The 21,365-nt window shown below is 44.1% G+C and overlaps 1 protein-coding gene across 1 annotated transcript in view; it reads left to right on the plus strand.

Moving 5' to 3' along the window:
* Positions 1-21,365, plus strand: part of FHOD3 (formin homology 2 domain containing 3) — a 385,640-nt gene that overhangs the window by 144,869 nt on the left and 219,406 nt on the right. Inside the window, exons 4-5 of the mRNA XM_012725906.1 lie at positions 14,782-14,849; positions 18,270-18,375. Coding sequence (XP_012581360.1) covers positions 14,782-14,849; positions 18,270-18,375 — 174 coding nt within the window. The remainder of the gene's footprint in view (positions 1-14,781; positions 14,850-18,269; positions 18,376-21,365) is intronic.

The following is a 21,365-nucleotide window of genomic DNA, read 5'->3' on the forward strand; positions in this document are numbered from 1 at the left end:
TTGGCTTGAACTGAATATACTGTTCTAAGACCAGCACTTGGATACGCAAAGCACTGTAGAATACTTAGCAGGTTTAAAATGCATGACTTGCCTATGGTAACAATGTCAAAGACCACAGACGAAACTTCTCTGAGCCCAGTCGGTTGCATTCACACCCTGGAAATGGGTGCATGAGCTCAGAAGATTGAGGATGAAAGTGGAGCCTCATTTTAAAACAGCCCACCCCTACCCCTTCCCACCCCAACTCCCCATCCTGATGCCAGGGCAACCCAGGGAACTGTGCTTCAGGAAGTGGGCATATATTGGAAGAATTGGGGATTTTGCCACTTAGTATGAGCTCTGGTTTAAAGGGCAGGCACAACAGAGATCCCATAACAGTGGAATCTGATAATGACCCGGGGCTTCCAGGGTGTCCTGAAGACAGGACAAGCTGGCAGGGCAGTGAGGCCGGCAGAGAGGTGGGAGCTGTCTGGTTGGCAGTGCTAGAGAACAACGAAGACCCCAGGTAGTTGGGCTCAGCAAGGTGCTCCCTGCCACCCAGCAACAGGCCTGTATGGCATGAGTTCACAGCTGCTCTTGATTCTCTCTAGCCTGTCATTTTCCTGTGTTTTGCTATAGATTCACCATTATTTGTTGAGTGTGAAGAGACTATCCCCTGCTGTCTCAAAGTACTTTGTTCCCATTCGGTATAATTGGGTAAGTTATTTTTTGGAACTGGGATTACTATTACCATTAATTTATATGGAACATTTTTGAGCATTCCCAGACCTACCAAATCATACTGAACAAGAATGTTCTATTTGGATGGGGGACACAGATAGTAAAAAAGGTCAGTGAGTAAAATATAGGGTGTGAGAGCAATCCATGTATCAGAGGCATCTGCTCCTCCCTGGCTTTCTGTTCTATTCCCTCATTAAAAAAAATTATAATTGGGCCCTCCCTGTTGGTGCAGCAGATTAAAGCACAGCACTGAGAAGCTAAAGCCACTTCCGCATGAGTTTGATCCCTGTCCCTTTACCTCTGGCCTGTACCCCCAGTTCTGTATGCATAAATAAATAAATAAACCTTTTAAAAATTAATGTTAGTAAAATACATTACCAAGTATTTTCACATGAGCAGGGCAGGCATTATACCCAATGCAGGGCTGGCTTTGCAGATTAACTGGTGTTGCACAATGGAGGTGGCTCACCACCTTCCTTGCCTAAGTGACATCTGGAATACCGTATGCTTTGCTCTTGGAGAGGTAGTGGATCTGCTGTGATTGATGAGCTCCAACTGGTTGATGGGAGCAGGAGTAGAAGGCAGGACTAGAAGCTCTGGTACTGGCCACCTAACTCCTAATGAACCTCTCCGGTGGGACAACTTCCTTTCCAGCATTTCAGGTGTTTCGAAATGCCCAGGGTCCTGTGTGTTTCATGAACATGTACTAACTTGGTCCAGTTCCAGATCCTCTGAATCCAAATCTGCTCTTTACAAGTGTCTCATATGATTTGTGCACATATTCAAGGATGAGAGGATGAAAGGTACCACGCGTCAACTATTTATACTGGATACTTTAAAATAAACCGACAGTCACAGCTGGGGATCGTTTTAGTCACGAGGACTTCTCTCCTGTAAGCCACCTGTGCCTCTCGCTGCTCTCCTGCTGCTGCTGAGATCTTGATCTGTTTCTCTTTACTTGCTGAGTTCCTTTAACATATATCCCAGAAAATGTTTAGCATGAATTTCTGATGACTGGCTTTGCCACCAAGGGGTAGGATGTGGCTATTTCTGTGTCTCTCACATGCCACTTAATGGGAACAGGACAGGGAAGGGTTGTCTCTTAAATTCTAACTTAATTTATGGAGATGCTAAAAATGTTTCTCTGACTTACTCCTGGCTTGGCGTAGATATTCTCCAACTATAGCCTCAACTGTGAAATAAGACTAAGATTTTAGTTGTCTGAGGTCTCTGAGAATGTGAAAAAAGACCTCTTCATGATATTCAGATGAGGAGAAAACAGCAAATCTCCCCGCTCCCTCGAATGCACAGCACAGTGTGGGTGCTTGGTTTTCTTCTAATGGCACCTTTATCTGCAGTCAGTGCTTGAAAGAGACTGACCGTGGTATAATGACGGGTATTCATGTCTCTTTCCTGAGGGAAAAGCTCCAGCCCCTTGGGGGTGTGGTAAAGGCTGGGGCCCTGCTGTCGGACCACAAAGATTACTGAGGACATTTTCCATGCCTGTGGCTCTCGTTTGTGTGATATACGGGCAAGGCCCAAGGAGACCACACTGGGGGCACCAAAGGGAGCTGCTCTTGCCAGCTTCCCATCTCTGGTTCTGCCACTCACCAAATTCCCCTCCATCTGGCACTACCTAGACAGTGGTTCACACAGAGCATGTATCCAGTCAGCCCGGTACCCCTTTGGAACTAGCTTTCCCGACCCTGGAAAGTGTCTTCCTTGGGAATGAGTTGCATCTGGGGTGTACATGGAGTTTGGCAAAGAGAATGGCAGTTGGTTGACCAGCCAGTGAGCACTTCATCTCTTGCAAATGAGAGCCCTGCAGCACCCCCATTCAGAAGTGGACTCATTCTTCCTGCCTGAATTAATTCAACCGGAGATAGGCCTTTCCACCCCCACCCAGATCAGATCAACCCCAGGTGATCTGATCTCCTGAAGGAGGTCTTGGGGGATGGCCTGTGGTTGTGACTTTATTTCAAAGGCTGCCTAGGCTGGATTCTCCATGTGACTTACTGGTAAAAGTATTGGAGTTGGTGTGCCTGTCTGCCCTCTGGGGCCCATCCTGTCCAGAGCCTGGGGGTTGTCTGCTCTGCAGCTGCTCCCACTACTCTGTGAAAGGCCAGGGACTAATCTGTGCTTTCTCTTGGAACTGAAGGAGGTGAAGCAGGTAGACCCCCGTATGCAGCTACTGCTCCTCAGGGCTCGGGTGTGAAAGGAAGTCAGTCAGCTGATCGCTGAGTTGGGCCTCACAAGCAGGTGGGGAATGCAGATGTTACAGCCAGGCAAACAGCTAATTTTGTACGGAAATACTGATTTTGTTGGAAATACTGACTTCCCTGAGCCTCCGAGCCTGGGTTTGCTGTCCCTCTTCTCTGTAAAGCTATCTCCAGACATTCGAAGCCACATCCACATTGTTTCCTAATTGTGTTCTCCAATACGTGGGTTCACCTAACTGGTCACACTCGGGTCATTGTGTCATCACTGAGTGCTTACTGTGTGGACGCTCCGCCTCCTTGGCTGATGTTGGCACAACCTGGAAATAGAAGGTGCACGTCAGGAGGTCAAGGAGGCTTGGGGTACAGCCTGTGGAATGCTTCAGTTTGGGTGTAAATCTGTTTACGGTGGGCAGCGTTTCTCTGTAGAGATGAAATACTGTGTTTTTACTGTGGCCCTTCTGCCCCCAGGCTAGTGAATAAACTCTAATCACAGCTCAATCAGGTGTTTTAAAAACTCAAGTCTAAAAAAAAATATATAAAAAATAAAAAAAATTTAAAACTCAAGTCTTTTCTCTGGTGCAGCACTGTGTGCCTTAGAAGAAGCTCTCCATAGATGAAAGGCTGTTTCTGTCTTGAAGAACTTACAGAAGAGTCCTGCCCCGTGGAAGTGGGTCAGGTGAACGACTGAATTTTGCCAGCTCTGCTCAGTGACATGATGGATGCCAGATTGTTCCCCTTTGACCCCAGCTAACAAGCCTCATCTTCTCCCCAAGGATCATTCATTCATTTCTTTCTCTCCAAATGTTTGCGACAGGGATGGTGAACATTTCCTCTGTCAAGAACCATTGACCCAGGAAGGAAGAGGCACCCCTTGGAAGCTGCAGTGGTGCCTTGGAGAAGTTTTGTAGGACCCAGCTGGGGCTGTCTGAGTGCAGGTCCTGACAGATGGCCCCCACTAGTCCTGCATTTTGTCCATGAAAGGCCTGACTATGGAGGAGCTTGGGCATTTTTTCTAGACATGTCATTGAAGCCTTTGGGGCTGGAGAGGAAAGGAAAAGTACTGACGACTGAGTACTCAGATGTGCCCAGCGCTTGGCCAACATTACTGTGCTCATCGCTTTGCTTCTTCATGTTAGAATGGGTATTTCTAGGCCTGATTTACTGATAAGAGGGCTCTTCTGAAACACCAGTGTCGAGTGAGGAGTCTGAGGCGACGGCAGTCATGCAGGAGGCCAACTGTGTGAGGCAGAGCATCATGCAGGTTGGCAACCTGGGCAGCTGAGGGCACAGAAGGCACGTGAAGCAGACACAGCACCCCCCACAGTTCAGCCGGCAAAGGTTGTCAGCGCTGAGGCGGACAGGTTCTGTGAACAGAGGCTGTGGAGAATGAGGTGCTTTGCAGAGGTCAAGACTAAGGCAGTTCTGCTCCACTTGGTGCTGGGAGAGACAGGGGGAGTCATTTTTGACTGTGTCCTCAGGTGGGGGTGGGTTCATGTGTTCGTGCTGGGATGGTCCTTTTCTCCTCAGTTTTTTTTTTTCCTCTGGAGAGAGAAGCAAAATTGGGCTTTACACCTGACTGACAGCAATGGTGGCCACCTGGGACCCTGGGTGTTTCCAGGAGAGCAAAGAGAGCACTGGCTAGTTTGTTCCAGAAACCTCTCTAACCTTTGTGCCCTGCTGGAAGGGGGAGAAGGGCCAGGCTGCAGGCAGTGCCACCATTATGCTCTGGCCATTTCTGGAGAAAAACATTCCACACCCAAGCAAAACCCATTTGGCAGTGTGGTTTCTTTGTTGTTCACAGAGAACTAGAAAGAGAAACCTATGTAATTTTGTAAAACACATATTTAAATGTTTCAGCTTCTAAAATAAAGGGGTTATAAAGGCCCATAAATAAATATTTCGAGGTGTTCCAGATTTCTAATTACGGCAGAAAGAACAAAGGACAAAGATATTGTGGAAAGGGGAGCAAGGGAGAAGGCAGAGCAGGAAGGCAGGAGGTCCGGCCCTTTGCAGGGGTCAGGGGAGAGAGAGCCACATAGAGACTGAGTTGCTAGACAGACATGCAGATAAAGACTGCAGAGCTGAAGGAGGGCTGGCCTAAGAAAAAGATCCCCTTCACCTGTTTCTCACACCACTGATTGCCTCAGGGTGTATCTGCTGCTTTTCAGATGCTAATGACTGATTACCCCGGGTCAGCAGCCTTTTTAGCGATGCTGTGGCAAAGTGCTGACCCCTTTGGCACATGTGTGGGGGCTCTGTGGATGGGGCAAGCAGTTCAACCTCTCCACAGAGGGAGGTGGTAGGGCTGGATGGTCTCTGAGGACCCCTCTCTCTCTCTGCCCGTCTTTGATCCCAGGGAAAAAAGGCCTGTTTGAAACAGAATTCCAATTCATCGAGTGACCTGCACTAGCTGACCCAGGGCTTCAGGCCTCTGAGAAGGGACACTTTTGTTAAAGTAAAGATGGAGCAGACAGAAATGGACTTCGCTGGGTCCCAAAGTTGACCACCTCCCTCCAACTCAGAAGGAAAAGTAGTTTCCTATGAACAAATTCAAAACCGGAGCTACCTGGTGCTGCCTTCTTGGGTAAAGATGAGGAGGGTGCAGAGTGACCCCCAGATCAACAAGCTGGAAAGCCGTGGAGCTGGGTGTGGCTCAGTGGTTCAGCCGGCAAAGGTTGTCAGCGCTGAGGCGGACAGGTTCTGTGAACAGAGGCTGGGGAGAATGAGGCGCTCGTCATCATTTCCTAACTGCAGTTCTAGTGCAGCCTCTTGGTCATCGGCTCCTTGGGGGCTATTTGCCATTTGCAGGGAGGGGGGCCTCCTCCTTCTGCAACTTCAAGTTCAGATTGGCATCTTTCACTTGGCCATATACATTTCAGTTTCCTCCACTTTTTATGTTGTAACTTGATAGCTCATTTCTTTTTCATCGCTGGATAGTATTTCAATATCTGATAAGACCATATTTTGTTTATCCTTTTGCCAAATGAAGGAAATCTTGCTGGTTTTCCAGTTTTGGCAGATAAGAATATGGACATGATTTTATGTCGTCTTTGTCAGTGTGACCAAAACGGTAGAACAGAGTAGAACTATGCCTTTGGGGCTGGACCCCCTCACAGAAGACAAATTCTAGAGTGTTCTTAAGTTTGGCTAACCTGTAAAGCAGGGACCAGCCCAAATGTTGGAGGCATTAGGAACTTGCATGCAATGTGATCCTTTGAGGTTCTTTTTCTCTGCCTCAGTCATCCTGGTCAGTTAATCATTTGTTGAGGTATTGGGCACCTAGTGGTAAGTTATTATGAGCCCTGATATCAAGGAGCACACAATTGAGTGATGTGGTAGAATCGAAGCTTGCTGCCATGAGGTCCTCTCCCTGTGCCCCCAGCCTGGTCTGTCACTGCCAGCTGATGTACCTACCAGCCAGCTGAAGTGACAGTCGTCTGTGAGCACACGGCGTCCCCACTCAGTGTCCAGGAGGGACACCTGCTCCTTCTTTCCCTCTAGTTTCCTTTCTGCACAGAACTTCTCACAGGTGTTAACTGCCCCTTAGCCTTCAAAGTCTGCTCAGTATTGAACCTCTGCTGTCCAGTTCCTGGTTCACAGGCCTTGCCACTACTGTGGCCCCCGACTGTCGCCATCACCTTCTCCCATAACACCAGCATTATTTGGGGATGCGCCTGTCTTCCCCACTCAGCTCTTTTGATGACTAAGACTTTTTTTTTTTTAAGATTTATTTATGTGTGCATACAGAACTGGGGTACAGGCCAGAGGCTCAGGGGCGGCGAGAGGCTTCACCAGAGACAGAGCAGGGAGCAGAACAGGCAGATTGACGAAGTACACTGCTGAGGGGAGCAGCAGGCGGGTCAGGAGAGGTCTGCCACTCCATGTGGTCACCTCCGAGGCAGGCGGGAATCGAACTCATGCGGAAGTGGCTTTAGCTTCTCAGTGTTGCGCTTTAGCCCATTGTACCACCAGGGAGGGCCGACGACCAAGATTTCCTATTTACCTTCATGATCCTGGTGCTAGCACAATACCGGCTTAGCAGGTAATCAATAGAGGGTGATGGTAAGGATTATATTACCAGTAAATACTTCAAGTGATTAAACTCCAAGAGACTTGGGGTTTAAATAAGGTCATCTTAAGCTGTCTTCTGTCTCATCAGGTCTCCTGGCCTTGTCATTGTTGACAATGAGTCTGTGTGTCCTCAGGCAGAACGGACTGCCTCTCAGCTGATTGGGGTGGTGATGGGGTGTACCTACATGCATCCCCATTCCCCCGCCACCACAATATCAACCGGAATAATGAAGCAATGCTTGCAAGTAGATATGGGTTGGTATCTCCCTGTCATCAGTGTGCTGGGTGAGCATTTGTGGGGAGAAATTCCAGAGTGGGGTTCTTTGGACTCACTCAGTGCTATGGTAACCTGCACCGTGGCCCTCCTGGCTGGAGAAAGGAGCACCCCCAAGAATGTCTCTGATTCTGGAGGCGGCCTTGGCCCCTTGCAGGTCTGCTCTTCTCCAGCTCGCTCTACCTGGTGGGTCTGATGAGCATGTGTCCTGCAACTGAATCCTGGCGAAAGAGGAGCTCATGCCTCTGCTACCCCTGAAAAATTATGATGGTGGTCTTGGCCAGAGCTGCTGCAAACAGGTTTTGAAATGTAGGCATGGATATTTCCCCTTGAATAAGGCTCTTCTCTCAAGGTGGTGTCTTTTGTAGCAAATGAGATAAAGGGAGAAAACTCCATTGCCCTGTGTGAGCGGGTTGCTAGGTCCTGGCACAAGTTCTCCCATGGAGTACTTGGTTAGTGTGTTTGACACTTGGTGAGAGAAGGGTGTGCTCTCATTACCTCCAAATCAGATTTTTTGTTGTCTGAAAGCATGGTGCTCCTTTTGGTTATCTACTTCCCTTGTCTTGCTCCAAGCTGCCTTTGGCTCCTGCGTCCACCTTCTTTCACTGGTTGGTTGGTTCTGATCTGCTCATGGTTCCTTCTGATGCTCTCGACTTCCTTTCCTACGTGCTGGGGTTTTCTTCCCTTGCGCTTTTGGCTAAGCAGAAGCGCAAGACCTCGTTGGCTGCTTTTCAGTGCTGATATTTGCGAGCCATGTGGGAGGTTTCTTTCCCAACACAAAACAGGAATGCTCCCCCTGGCTTTTAATTAATTTTCCCTGTATTTCTTGTTATTGTAAGTCAGTTTGAGAGTGTAATACGTTAATTGCATCTCTTAAAGGAACATATTTAATTTTAAAAGCAAAGAGTAAAGGGGGGGTTTCTAAAGACTAACATGACATTCTGATTACACCCCCTTTTCTCCACCAAAGGAAGGCTCCTAATTGACCTTTAGTCAAAGGCTAAAGCTACAGAAGTGATTGCACTCTGGGCAGATTCAGCTTGGAAAGGGGTGGAGAACAAGAGCACACATTCATTTATTGGCCAAGGAGGGCTTGTGCTGGATGCAAAATCGCCTCCCACAGCTTCTCCCCAGCTGTGGAACTGGTGCTGCCTCTTCCCTGGGACCTTTTGCTGCCTGAGTTCTCATGAACTCAGCTTTCAGGCTCTGCTGGTGGGGTCTTCCACTGCACACCTCCCACCAAGCAATCTCAAAGCTTCAGGAAGAATGAGAAACCTTTGGACTCCAGTCTGATACCAGCTCTGCAATTTGCATGTAAGAATTCTGCTTCTTGTTTTACTCTGGGGCTACTTTAATACTTTTACAGAAGAGACCAATATTTAACTTTCCCTTGATACTGAGAGTTCTCTCCAGCTGAGTTGGGGGGTAGGGAGGGGCTATGGAACCAATTTTTCTGCATATTCCCCTAGTAAGTGCTGTCCCACCTTCACTGGCATGGGCAGAGGGAAGGGACAACTTCTGGGATCTCTTGGGAGAAATGTGAGGTTCTGGTGAAGCCTCTGGAACTGCCCTTTTGCTGGCTTGGATGGGCTTCAGGCTTCTGCCCCTGCTCTGCACTAGAAGTCCATTGCTTTGCCTCATATAGAATTCCTTTGGAATTCAGGACCAAGGGACAAGATACATACTGTATCTGGTACAGAAGCTCAGGGGACCTCCAAGCTCTACTCCATCATTCACAGTCTGAGGCCAAATGTGTACTGGCATCTGCATACATAGACTTGCAAGACCCACACAAAACAGAGCAGACACTGATGCCAGAACAAATAAGCACCAAGTTTAGCAGTCACTGCATGGAGGGAGGTTTGCAGATACCATGTAGTCCAGGACAAAGAGATGCAAGTGAATTTTTTCATAAACTGCTTTCCAAAGAGTGGTTGACTTTCTATAGGAAATGCATTCAAGAGCAACGTGAGACATAACTCCTGGGAAACTGGCAAGCCAGGCTTTGATCCTAGGTGAGTCTTTCACACTGTAGTCTAAGGTGAACCACTGGTGAGTGTGGCTTGCTGTATGGTGAAACCTGAAGGGAACACGAGTGGGACACTTGGTTTCTTGCACTGAGAGTGTCCCCAGCTGTTAAAATTCCAAACTACACCTGCCATGGCATGGCCAGCCTTGCAGCAAAGCAGCTAGGACTTGGATTGTGGGAAGGAGTGCTCCTTAGTTAGGCCTGTGTGGATCTCTCTTGAGCCACATCAAAGAACTATCAATACTCTTTGGTTTGGGTGTAAAGTGTGACATGATAAAGTATCTGCCAGCTCATCTTCTACCAGCAGGAATTATGTGTCTCATAAGAGGGCAAATTATATGTCATTTGCATACATCCTTGGTGCCTAATCCTTCCTAACCTATAGGTAAAGAGTGGAGTCCTCTAAAATATATGTTAAGAATCACCAGAAAAAGCCTTGTTGGGCTTTTGGTACATTATGTTTTTAAAATAGAGGGCAATTTTGAGTTTCATTAAGCACTGTGATTTCACTTTATACCATGATACCAGGGTTTTGTCGAGACAATATTATCTATTTCAGAAATCAGTATTCTAAAGATCTTATCTCTTTGAATATTTAGTCATTTTATTTCAGCCACAATGGTGATCACTTCAGTATTCTTAAATAGGACTGAGTGCGTGTTTTTAAAATGTTGATTGCTAGAAAAGGGAAAGGTCTGCAGTACTTTGGGAGAGGTTATCTTAGCACTTAAAAATGAAACCTCATTGGTAGATGGCTATATTGTATGAAGGATGAAAAAGAAGCTGCAGTTCAACAGATGCCAGGTGGAAGATTTCTGAATTGACCTCACCAACTACCTTGTAGCACATGAAATTAAAAAGTAAGGCATTTTGAAAGACACTTCAGCCAAAACATGTAGTATTCTTACATAGGTTAGCGGATCTTTTGAGTTTTGATAGTCAAAAGCAAAATCACATTAAAATTTGTGAAAAACTCTAATGTCTTAGATGAAAGAAATAATTTGTTTGGAACTGTATTTATTTAGTTTTGGAATAGACTACATACATGTTTATTTAAACAAATAATGAGTATGTGTAAATTAAAAAAAATAAAGACAATTGGACGAGGAGGTACATACTCTTCAAACAGATACTATTTTGTTTTAATTAAAGACATTTAGTAGAAATGGAGAGAGCATTTTGGCACCCCTCAAAGCAGTCTTTGGCTTCGGGACAATGATGCATCTCATCAGGCCTCCGTGAGGCCTTCTGTTTTCATGCCACCTGGGAGCTGTTTGTGACATCCTAAAGGTGGTTAAAGATACAGTGACTGCGCACCCATGAAAAGAGATTGGGTTAAAAGTAGCAACTATTTCCACAAGAATTCTAAATGGCTAAAAATAAATAGATGAAAAGTAAAAAGGGTGAAAAAATATACACCCTACACAAAAGTGAGTATATTGATATTAAGACAGTTAACTGTAAAATGAAGAGTATTGCCAGAGAGGAAGATGTTACATAATGCTAAAAAAGCTCAGTTTACCTAGAGGTATAACAACCATAAACTTGAGAACATCTAACATCAGAACTTCAAAGCACCTAAAGCAACATTCACAAAGCTGAATATAGATGTAGACTTATCCATTAATTGGAGATTTAATGGTCCTTGCACAGTAATCTATAGAACAAGTAAATAAACTCAGTAAGAATGTAGAAGAGCTGAATAACACTACCACTCAACTTCACCTAGTGGGTGTTTCGAGAAGAGTCCACCCAATAACAACATATCCTTTTAAGTGACTAGGCCACATTCACCATGATAGACCATCTTCTGAGTGTAAAATGCACCTTAAATTGAAAATAATACGCAAAGTATATTCCTCACCATAAATAAATTTAACAAGAAATCCACTACAGAAAGATATATGAAAAATTCTCAAATTCTTTAAAGTTGAATAGACTTCTAAGTAAACCATTGATTAAAAAAAAAATCAGTTATTCCCAACTTGAATGAAATGTTCATAATTCCTTCAATTTTGAATTGAATGGAAATAAAGGCACGATAGGCCAAATTTTGTGGAATACCACTAAATCAGTACTTAGGGAGAACTTTGTAGCACTAAATAGTTAGAATTCTTAAGTCAGCTAAATTTCTACTTGAAAAACCAGCGTCAACTAAACCAAAAGCAAACAAAAAATCAACAAAATAAACTTTGAAAGTGGGAAAAAAAGCCAGTAAAATACAAAACTGATTCTTTGAAAATATCAATAGAGTAGATTCATGTCAAATCAGAATGACCAAATTAAAAGGAGGAAAGGTTCAAGTTACCAAATACCAGGGCTAAGAGGAGTATTCTATAGTCAATAAAAGTTTGATGGGGAATATTATGAACAACTTATGTCAATACATAAAACATCTTAGATGAACTGGAGAAATTTGGTGAGATGCAAATTACCAAAGCTCATTCAAGAAAAAATAATCAGACTAGCCCATGTTAACTGAAGAAATTGAATTCAGTTAAAAACTATTCAACAAAGCAAACTCCCAGCCCAGATGACTTCACTGGAGAATTCTGCCAAACATTTAAGGAACATAGACCAAGCCTATATAAACTGGCTCTGAAAGTGGAAGAGGTGGGCCTACTCCCAACTTGTGAGGTCAGCATTGCTTCAGTGTCAACACCAGTATGAAAATACTACAAGTGAGTATTTCTCATGAATAGAGATGTAAAGCTCAATACAGCATCAGTGATTCTAAGCTAAGATTTTCCCTATTCTTATCTCTACTTTAAAAACTGATTGTTTTGACTATACTACCAAGTACTAAACCCATCACAGTCAAAACACACTAACCACAGTCTCATTCACATGAATCAGCACTCAAGTTACTGTGCTATTGTGAATCGATGAAGACATATTTCTGCTTATCTGATGGTACATGAGCAAGCATTGTTACTTCATGAAGTACCTGGGATTGACAGTCTTCTGATGCTCTTGCTATGTAAGATGAATGTTTTCTTCAAGGTATATATAGTACCATGCTCACATCTTATCCCTTTATTCTTTATTAGAAGTGGAACTGGAAAAAACTAAGTCGGCTTTTCTGGGATGTGAGAATTCCAAGTTGTAAGATGTAGAAACTGATTCTACTGTGGGTTGATGCTGATGTCATTCACTACAAGAATTAATTACTCATGTATTTCATCATCTTGAAAGTGCTTCAAAGGTCACCTTGAGTCACCCAATCCTCATTTCTTAAGGTTCATGATTAATTTGATGCTTAGTTTGGGGTTCGTTGATTGCTTTGGAGTTTGTCTGGATCCTGTTCTTTTAGGAAGGTGCTTCACTCTGTCTTAATAAAAACTTTCCATATAATTGCCAAGTGATTGTGCTTTGCATTTATATTTAGAGGTGCTGAATTCCCTGGTTGTCCAACAACCAGGAGACTTTGGAGTCAACACCACCTTCAGGCCAAAGCCTGCAGAATCCTTCCATTTCTACTTCCCAGCTATGCATATAGGTAGTGAGTGTGCCCAAGGGTCTGAAGGACAACTCAAGTCTACAGCATGGCAAGGGAGTGAGCACCAGCGCTGCATCACTGAGGATCTATTGTGCCATGTCAGGGATTTTGGATTCCATTCTTATTGTGCCGATAGCCACTGAAAGGTTTAAATGGGAGTGATGATGTCACCGAGTAGACAGAGACCAACACTTCATTGGGGACATCTTGGAAGCTATCACTATGCAAGGCTGAGCTCTACCTACCTCCCATTTTTTAAAATCTGAGGTGGGAACCTTTCCAACCCCACAGCTACCATACAATGCAGCATATCTTTATTTTTTTAAGATTTTACTTATTTATGCATATGGATATAGGACTGGGGTACAGGGGTGGTGAGAGGACTCACCAGAGACAGAGTGGGAAGCAGAACAGGCAGATCGACAAAGTACACTGCTGAGGGGAGCAGTGAGCAGGTCAGGAGAGGTCTGCTACACCATGTGGGTCACCTCTGGGGCAGTGATTGAACTCAGCTCAAGTGGCTTTATCTTCTTATTAGTGCTCTGCTTTAACCCAGTATGCCACCAGGCAGGGTCCTCAGCATATCTTTCTCTTAAGGAGACTTCTGTCAATCCTTAGGGCACCTGTTGCAGGTGTTTTCATGCAAGTACATGACATTCACACAAGAGGAGAATGAGGCTCTGCTCTGAACCCCTGTAGGCTGGCAATTGAAGTCCAGGGTGACTGGTCCCAACATGACTTTGCTTTCAATTCTTCTGTTCTCTCTTAATATTTTAAATAATTTTGCACCCTTCTTTGTTGTATCCATGTTTGGTTTAGCATAAAAATCATTTTCCTCTATTGTTTTTAGGCTTCATTTTACAAATGGAGAGCCCAAGGCTTAGAGAGGTAGACTACTTTGTCCAAGGTGACATGGGTAATACATGGCAATACTGGATTTGAAATGCATGTTGCTAGAGTGCATAGTCTTTGTTCTTACTAAGCCCACTATTCAGTTATATCCCCAGTGCATAGGCTGTACCTCCCATGTCTGGCAGGTGCTGAGGAAGCAGGAATGGCGTATTAGGGTGGTCTGGCATCTGGTGTTAGGAGCCCCACCCTAGACACTTGAACCACTGGAAAGCTGAACAGAATTTGTGATTCTAGGTGTCCTGTCTGTATACCTCAAGAACTGGACTCTTTCTTCCTCCCACATGTGTTCAGCCTTTGATACGACCCCAATGGCCAACTAGTACTTATGGCATGTTTGTCTGTCTCTCTGCCACATTATGGTCTCTGGAGGATGTGTCCTCTGCTCAGCTCACCTCCTTAGGTAGCCTGGACTGACTAGTACTTATTAAATGTGATGATCAAAGAGTAGGTGCTAGAATTCTGCCTGAGCCTTGAGCCTCAGATATGAGGTTCGGTCCTCATGCTCAGGGCAAGGGTCTTTGAACATGAGAGAGCCCAGGTCCAGGAAGAGCAAAGGCTGGCCTTCTCTTGGGGTGCCATCACCAATCCTTAGAGCCAGAATGCTGCCCGCGGGTCTCTTGAGGTGACCATCAGATCCCAAGATAAAGATGTGGCTGCAAAGCTTTCTGAGCCCAACTGCAGAAAGCACAGTGGTGCAGGGCTGCAAGGCAAGGTAGGAGGAGGCTGAGGAAAGTCGAATTACATTTTGACTGGGTTCATTTTCTGGGTACATCAAGTGGAAATAGAGACCCAGAGACATTTGTGGCCATCCGATGGAAATAGAGACCCAGCGAGAGGGATGGTGGGAACTCAGGGTGCAAGGATGGGCACTCGTTTTTTCAGCCCACATCCCCTCTTCTTGCAGTTGAATACAAACTCAGACTGTACCCTAAGTGAAATGGGTTTTATTCACCTTCCCGTTGGCAGTGTGCAACCTCAGAACTGCTTGCTTTCTGGTTTTATTTTTAAACCATCCATGGAGTCTAATTAACTTTATGACTTTTATTATTCATTTCAGAAAAGCTGTACAACTCAAGTGGACGAGATTTAAGAAGAGCCCTTTTCTCCCTGAAGCAGATATTTCAGGTAAAACAAACACAAGTTACTCTAAGGTTCTATTTTCGTATTGCACTTGGAATTAAATAAAGATAAACTTGTACTGCTTACTGATTACAAATAAAGCTTCATTACATCACAGTGCAAATTAGATTAGAACATCATTCAGATTATTTTAATGTGTCACTTATTTCCAATATACAAAGTTAAGACATGTATTACCTTTTCTAATTTAATTCGGATTTATTAAAGAAAAACTGGTAGAATTGCGGTTTTGTGTTCTATTCTTCAACACCAGCCATCCTCTCCCACCCCGCCCCCAGTCTGCTCTCAGCTGGATGATGAATTTAGTGGTTGTCACACACAAACATGTTTCCATACCAGTGCTGAGTGGGCACCCACAATATGTGACATTCTCTTACGTTCACTGCATGCGTAAGTTATCTTGTTGAGATTTGCTTCAAATTTATATAGCAGCAGCTGGGGATGCATAATAGATGCAATAGGATTAGAGTGAGTTCCTTGGCATCTGGGGCTCACTAAATTACCTTCTTTTGAATGTTTGAAGCTTACTTTTGTGGAACAGTTAGAAAACAAGTGTCATGTCTAGGGGCTTGTTACATGTCCCCTCATCAAACTAGTTCTGTAGTGTTAGCTTTCTGCAATCTCAGATGCTACTTTGTTATTTATTCATCAAAGAAATCTTTTTGAGCACTTCGTAGGCAGGAAGAAGGTGCTTGCTATCGGAAGTATATGATCTGTTTGGAAAACCATAACGTGTGTACAAAATAGCTCTAAAGCATGGGGTAGGAATGCTTTGGGTGTTAAATGGATTATACAGGCTGCAAGCTGTCTGGAGCTTTGATCACTTCTTCCCAGATCCCTGGGTCTGCATCTCCTTCTCTGGTGTTTATTAAATGTGGAAATTCTTTCTGAAGCTAGATTGTAAAGGTATTAAAAAAAAGTATCATCGGTCATTTGAATGGAGTTGAAGAATAGTTTTTGACGAATAGCCATTTAAAAAAATGATCACAGGTTAAATCATGGCGATTACAGAAAAGTCTGAAATAGCGATAGCCATTTATCAGTTAGTGTTAACATTTTTATTTCGTTCTAGTCAGAAACCGTGTTTCAAGAACCATTTATTAATGCCTATATATTTTAGGGCTTGTGCTTAAAATCTAGTACTGTGCCAATTTGTAAGAGTGTGGGAAGATTCTCTGTATTTATTATCCATGAATTTCAATCTCCTCAATGCCTTATCTATGTGTGTGCAGGCCTTTTAGTTTGGGCTCTGAATTATTTTTTATAAACATTGTCTCCTCTGTCTAGTGTTTTTTCCAGACACCTTTGCAGGCAGTGAGCTTTCTGCTATATTAATATTAGTGATTAGCTTGAGTGGTTTCTTGAGAGGTTGTTCTCACTTTTTCACCATGAAGTCATGTGTGAATCTAGCTTTAAAGTAATAAACATTTGTTACATGCTTGGAAAAACTTTCTGACTAGACATGAGCTCATCTAAATGTTCACTTTTCACATATGCTGGTGGAAAAGGATATGGATGGAAGCGAGAGAATTATTTTTTATTTCCTTTATACATATGAGTGTAAAGTAATTTTCCAAAGGCTCAAGATACTCTCCCATTTTCTCCTGCTTCCAAAGCCATGATTATCTGCAAGTCAGAGTTAGCACATCTGTCTTGCATTTCCTTCAGGGCACAGTTACTGCTCTCCTCCCTCCCAGAGCCCTCCGAATGCTGAGTGCTTCCTTGGTTCAAAGAGAGTCTTTGCCTGGCCTGCCCACATTTAGCTCAAGTCCTCCATCCACATAATTGGAAAATGCCATGAAATCAAAATGAAGGGCTGATTTCATGTAGGGACAGGAGAATTATGCCAATTCGTCTAAATTATTTTTTTCTCTTGACCATCCCTATAATAATAACCTTTCATTATTCTATTAAACTTTCTACTATTTACATCACTGAGGTTTTTTCTTTTTGCTCCATTTTTATAATTGAAGATGAATGTGCCAACCTGATCCTCGTTGCATCTACAGCAAGGCACTGTCAGTGGAAAAATTCCTTCTCAGAGGCTCTGAGCCTGGTACTACAGAAAAGGAATTGGGCTTGGGTGCTGCTTAGAAGTTGGTGATTTGGCTGAAGTTTTATCGCTCACTTTATGGAGACAAGGTTAGCATTAGATAAGTGGTTCTTGAGCTGTCTGCTCTCTAGGAATTCCTGGGGAATTTAATAGCACAATCTACTCTCTCCAGAAATTTGACCATATCCATCTGGATGGAGACCTGCTTCCTGTTCCTGTTGAAAGCTTCCTTACATGATTCTAATGTGCAGAGATCAGGGGTGAGAACCATCTCAGTACCTCTAAATCACCTGGAGGACAGGTTAAGCATAGATGACTGAGACCTCTGCAGTAGAGTTTCTATCCAGTCAGCCAAGGGTGGGGACTGGTAGTTTGCATTTCTAATAAGTTCCCATGAGAGGCTCCTGTGGTGCCTGTGGGTCTGGTGACCCTTCTTTGAGAACCACCAGATTTCAATGATCTCTGAGTCACATTCTGCCTCTCTGACCAGGCCTGCAGGCCAGTTGCAGTATCTCTTAGGAAGGATGGTGTGTCTGTTCTAGGTACATGGCTGGTTCTGCCTCCTTGTTCATCTTGTCAGGAGCTTATCTTTTTTCTTTTTTAAAGATTTTATTTATTTATGCAAACAGAACTGGGGCACAGGCCAGAGGTGCAGGGGTAGTGAGAGGATTCACCAGAGACAGAGTGGGGAACAGAACAGGCAGATCTACGAAGTACACTGCTGAGGGGAGCAGTGGGCGGGTCAGGAGATCACCTCTGGGGCTGGGGATTGAACTTGCATTGAAGCAGCCCTGGCTTGCTTGCAGCGCTGCACTTTAACCTGCTGAGCCACCAGGGAGGGCCAGCAGCACATCTTAGGAGGGAAAGAAGTTGCCTTTTTTTTCTCAGATAGCATTCCCAAAGTACCTGGCTTTAAGGGCTGTCTTTTGGAGTGAGTGTGTAGCTTCACATAATTCATTGGATGGTCTGCGCAGCAATCAAGTACTTCCTGTTGTTAAAAAAAAAAAAAATCAGGCTTCATATGGCAAGTTCATAGAGACCTGTGGAGGAGCCTGATGCTTTTTAAGCAATGAAGAATGGAACATACTAGATATTCCTTATGGGATTCATTTGCTTTAACATTATAAAATTGCCCAGCAGGCAAGAATTGGTCTTTGGCAAACAACAATATGGAGGCTGGTGGTAAATTTCCTTTGGCAATGGTTAAGATGCTTCATTTGAATAGAACTGAACGCTCTGTAGAGGTTGGACCAGCTTCAAAGGACTGTACATAGTTGTAACAGCATAGCCTGGACGGAGAATGGAGGGGAGATCGTATTTGAAATTGTTTTGTTTTTCCCATTTCCTGCCAGGATGACAAGGATTTGGTGCATGAATTTGTTGTGGCCGAAGGTCTGACGTGTTTGATCAAGGTGGGAGCTGAAGCAGATCAGAACTATCAGAACTACATCCTGAGGGGTAAGTTACCTCTGCAGTGGATGGCCCATGCACAGGAGGGCTGGGGTCACTTGCAGTGGCCTCTATCCCATGAGCTTTTTCAGACTTACTTTCTGGAGTGAGGTGGTGAAGACACCCCTAACAAATGATGATGTCTTCAGTAGATTTCAGCAGTTCCTTATAGTGAATTAATGATCGGACAAGTTATGTTAACTTTCATTTGACGTTTCTTTCCTATTATTAAGAAAACAATATACAATGCTCTAGATTTTTTTAAATATTAATATAATTGACCTAATATTAATATTGGCTTCAGGTGTAATGTATGAGGTCCTTTGCGATCACCTTTAATTGGTGAGAAAAGAAACATACTAAATGGATTTGGATGAAGCCTGCATTCAGTGGATAGTCCTTCAAAGCCAAAGAGAACAATTTATTTCCTACAGAAAAAATAGCTTCTCCAACTTCAGGTTAGCAACAGGGGTGCTTGTCAAAAATGCTCACATCTCACCAGGACTCAGTAGCTTCTGACTTCTTAGGTCTAGGCCAGGCCCAGGAATTTGCATTTTAAAGTGATTCTGGAAGCCTCCTCCATAATTTCATTTTTCAGAACACAATGCATGTGCGGGGTTTGAAGTGCTGTGTATTGTTTCAGTTCATAAAGTTCATGCTTTTTTACAAATAATTACAGTATGTTTGTGCACCTTTCATATAAATTTCATTTGCTCTTGTAAAAATACTATAAATTGGTAGGCAGCAACCATTAGGGGACTTGTGAACTTGCTATCAACAGTTTTGACCTCTAAAAGGAGAGAATTATTATCTCACTTTGCAGCTGAAAAGAAGTGAGACTCAGAGGCTGGGTACTGACCTAATAGATTCACTGCCCCAGTGTGTGCCCCACCTGGCCCTGTGACATGTCGGGTTGATCAGGCGTCTGGCCGCCTCCTGCACGTCTGCCTATAACCTCCCAGCTCCGGGTGCTGCGTGTGTATAAGGGACAAAACCCAAAGCTCATTTTCCCGTGGGTGCAGGAAAAATATGTGAAATGTGATTTGATATCAATTATTGCCTATGGCTAAAATGGAATGAAACAAGCAAAATGAGAGTGTCCTGCAGTTCCTCTTGTGCTTTACCCTGAGCCTGGCCCCTGATGTATGGGATGCCTGGATGGAGAATGGAGGGGAACCAGTATATCCAACCCTGAGTCCAACCCCCTTTTTTCCCTCCTTCTGGCAGGCCTCCGAAAGAAAGGACAACAGCCGAAACTAAACAAACCTGGCCTAAACTAAAAATAATCCTTTAAGGATTTATTTTCAAATCAGTACTTTTTAAAATTTTTTAATAAATGCTAAATGTATGTATTCCTCCATCTCTTGTTTTTTCTGCTCATGCTGTTTGTGGTGTCAACTTCTCTGTCCACCATCCATGGATCTATGCACATATATATAGATCCATATTGTAGGTTATTAGTACAGATGCTTTATGGATTTTTAAAAAAAGATTTATTGATTTATTCATACAGAACTAGGGGCCAGGCCAGAGGTGCAGGGGTGGTGAGAGGATTCACCAGAAACAGAGTGGGGAGCAGAACAGGCAGATCGACGAAGTACACTGCTGAGGGGAGCAGCGGGCGGGTCAGAAGAGGTCTGCTATGCCATGTGGGTCACCTCTGGAGCGGGGATCCAACTCATGCTAAAGTGGCCTTATCTTCTTAGTGCTGTGCTTTAACCCACTGAGCCACCAGGGAGGGCCCATTTTATTGGATTTTTATGATATCCTCAATATATTAATACTTGGAGACTTCCGTGGTGTATGTAAATAACTTAGCTGTAAACGAAACTCTGTCCTGTTGGCATTGCAAAGAGACTTGGGCAAGCCTTGAGTCTCATAATTCTATCACATGGTCTGGCACATAGAATGGGGGAAATCTAGTTTATTTGCCAGGTCACTTATGATTTGGACATTCATAAGATGAACTACAAGGAAGGAAATGTATCTATGCACCACTAACTTTGAATGATAGGTCTACCCTGGCAATATATTTTGGATTTTGGTTATGTTTAAAGCATACATCGTTTTTTTTTGTTTTGTTTTGTTTTTTAATATTTATTTATTTGTTCATACAGAGCTGGGGTACAGGCTAGAGGCTCAGGGGTGGTGAGAGGCTTCACCAGAGACAGAGTGGGGAGCAGAACAGGCAGATCGACGATGTACACTGCTGAGGGGAGCAGCGAGCGCATCAGGAGAGGTCTGCCACGCCATGTGGTCACCTCCCGGGCAGGCGGGAATTGAACTCATGCGGAAGTGGCTTAAGCTTCTCAGTGCAGTGCTTTAACCCGCTGCGTCACCAGGGAGGGCCTAAAGCGTACATCTTTTTACCCTTGATCTTAGCCAAAAGGCTGAGAAGAGATAAAAGCATACATCTTTTTAACTTCACAAAAATTCCTCCCTGGTGGGTGTTTCTCTCTCTTACACACACACAGCTCTTTAATATTATAACCGTCTAAATGTTTACATTCATTCTGTTGACTCTTATTTAGAAGCGATATGGTATTTTTAGAGTGTAATCATTAGTACAAAACAGTGACATTCACCTACATTTGAGACTAGGGGGAGTGGGGGAGCAGCTGTGGTCAGAATTGTCATATTAAGAAGGCAAAATTTTTGTCAGAAGCCCCCTTGCAGCCCTCCTGTGGGGACAGAACCAGGTCACATGACTTCCTGTAGCTGCAAGGGAGGCTGGCAGAGTAGGTGTTCTGCTTCTTGGACCCCAGGGGAGGCAGATAGAGAACAAGCTGTGGCTTTGAGGGTGGTTACCAGTCCTGAGGGAGTTAAGAAAAAAAGACTTGCCCAGATGACAAAGCCCTTTCTAGTGAGCAGTTGTGTGGCAAGCTCGTTGTCAGAAGCAGCAGTCTGCATGCTGCTCAGGGACTCATCATGAGATCAGGGGCAGGCCCCATGTCTGTGCGTGGCCACAAATCATGAGCTCCCCAAATGTGCTTCCCAGC

The sequence above is a fragment of the Condylura cristata genome, unplaced genomic scaffold, assembly GCF_000260355.1.
Source record: "Condylura cristata isolate star-nosed mole 26May11 unplaced genomic scaffold, ConCri1.0 scaffold00016, whole genome shotgun sequence".
In the NCBI taxonomy this organism is placed as follows: Eukaryota; Metazoa; Chordata; class Mammalia; order Eulipotyphla; family Talpidae; genus Condylura; species Condylura cristata.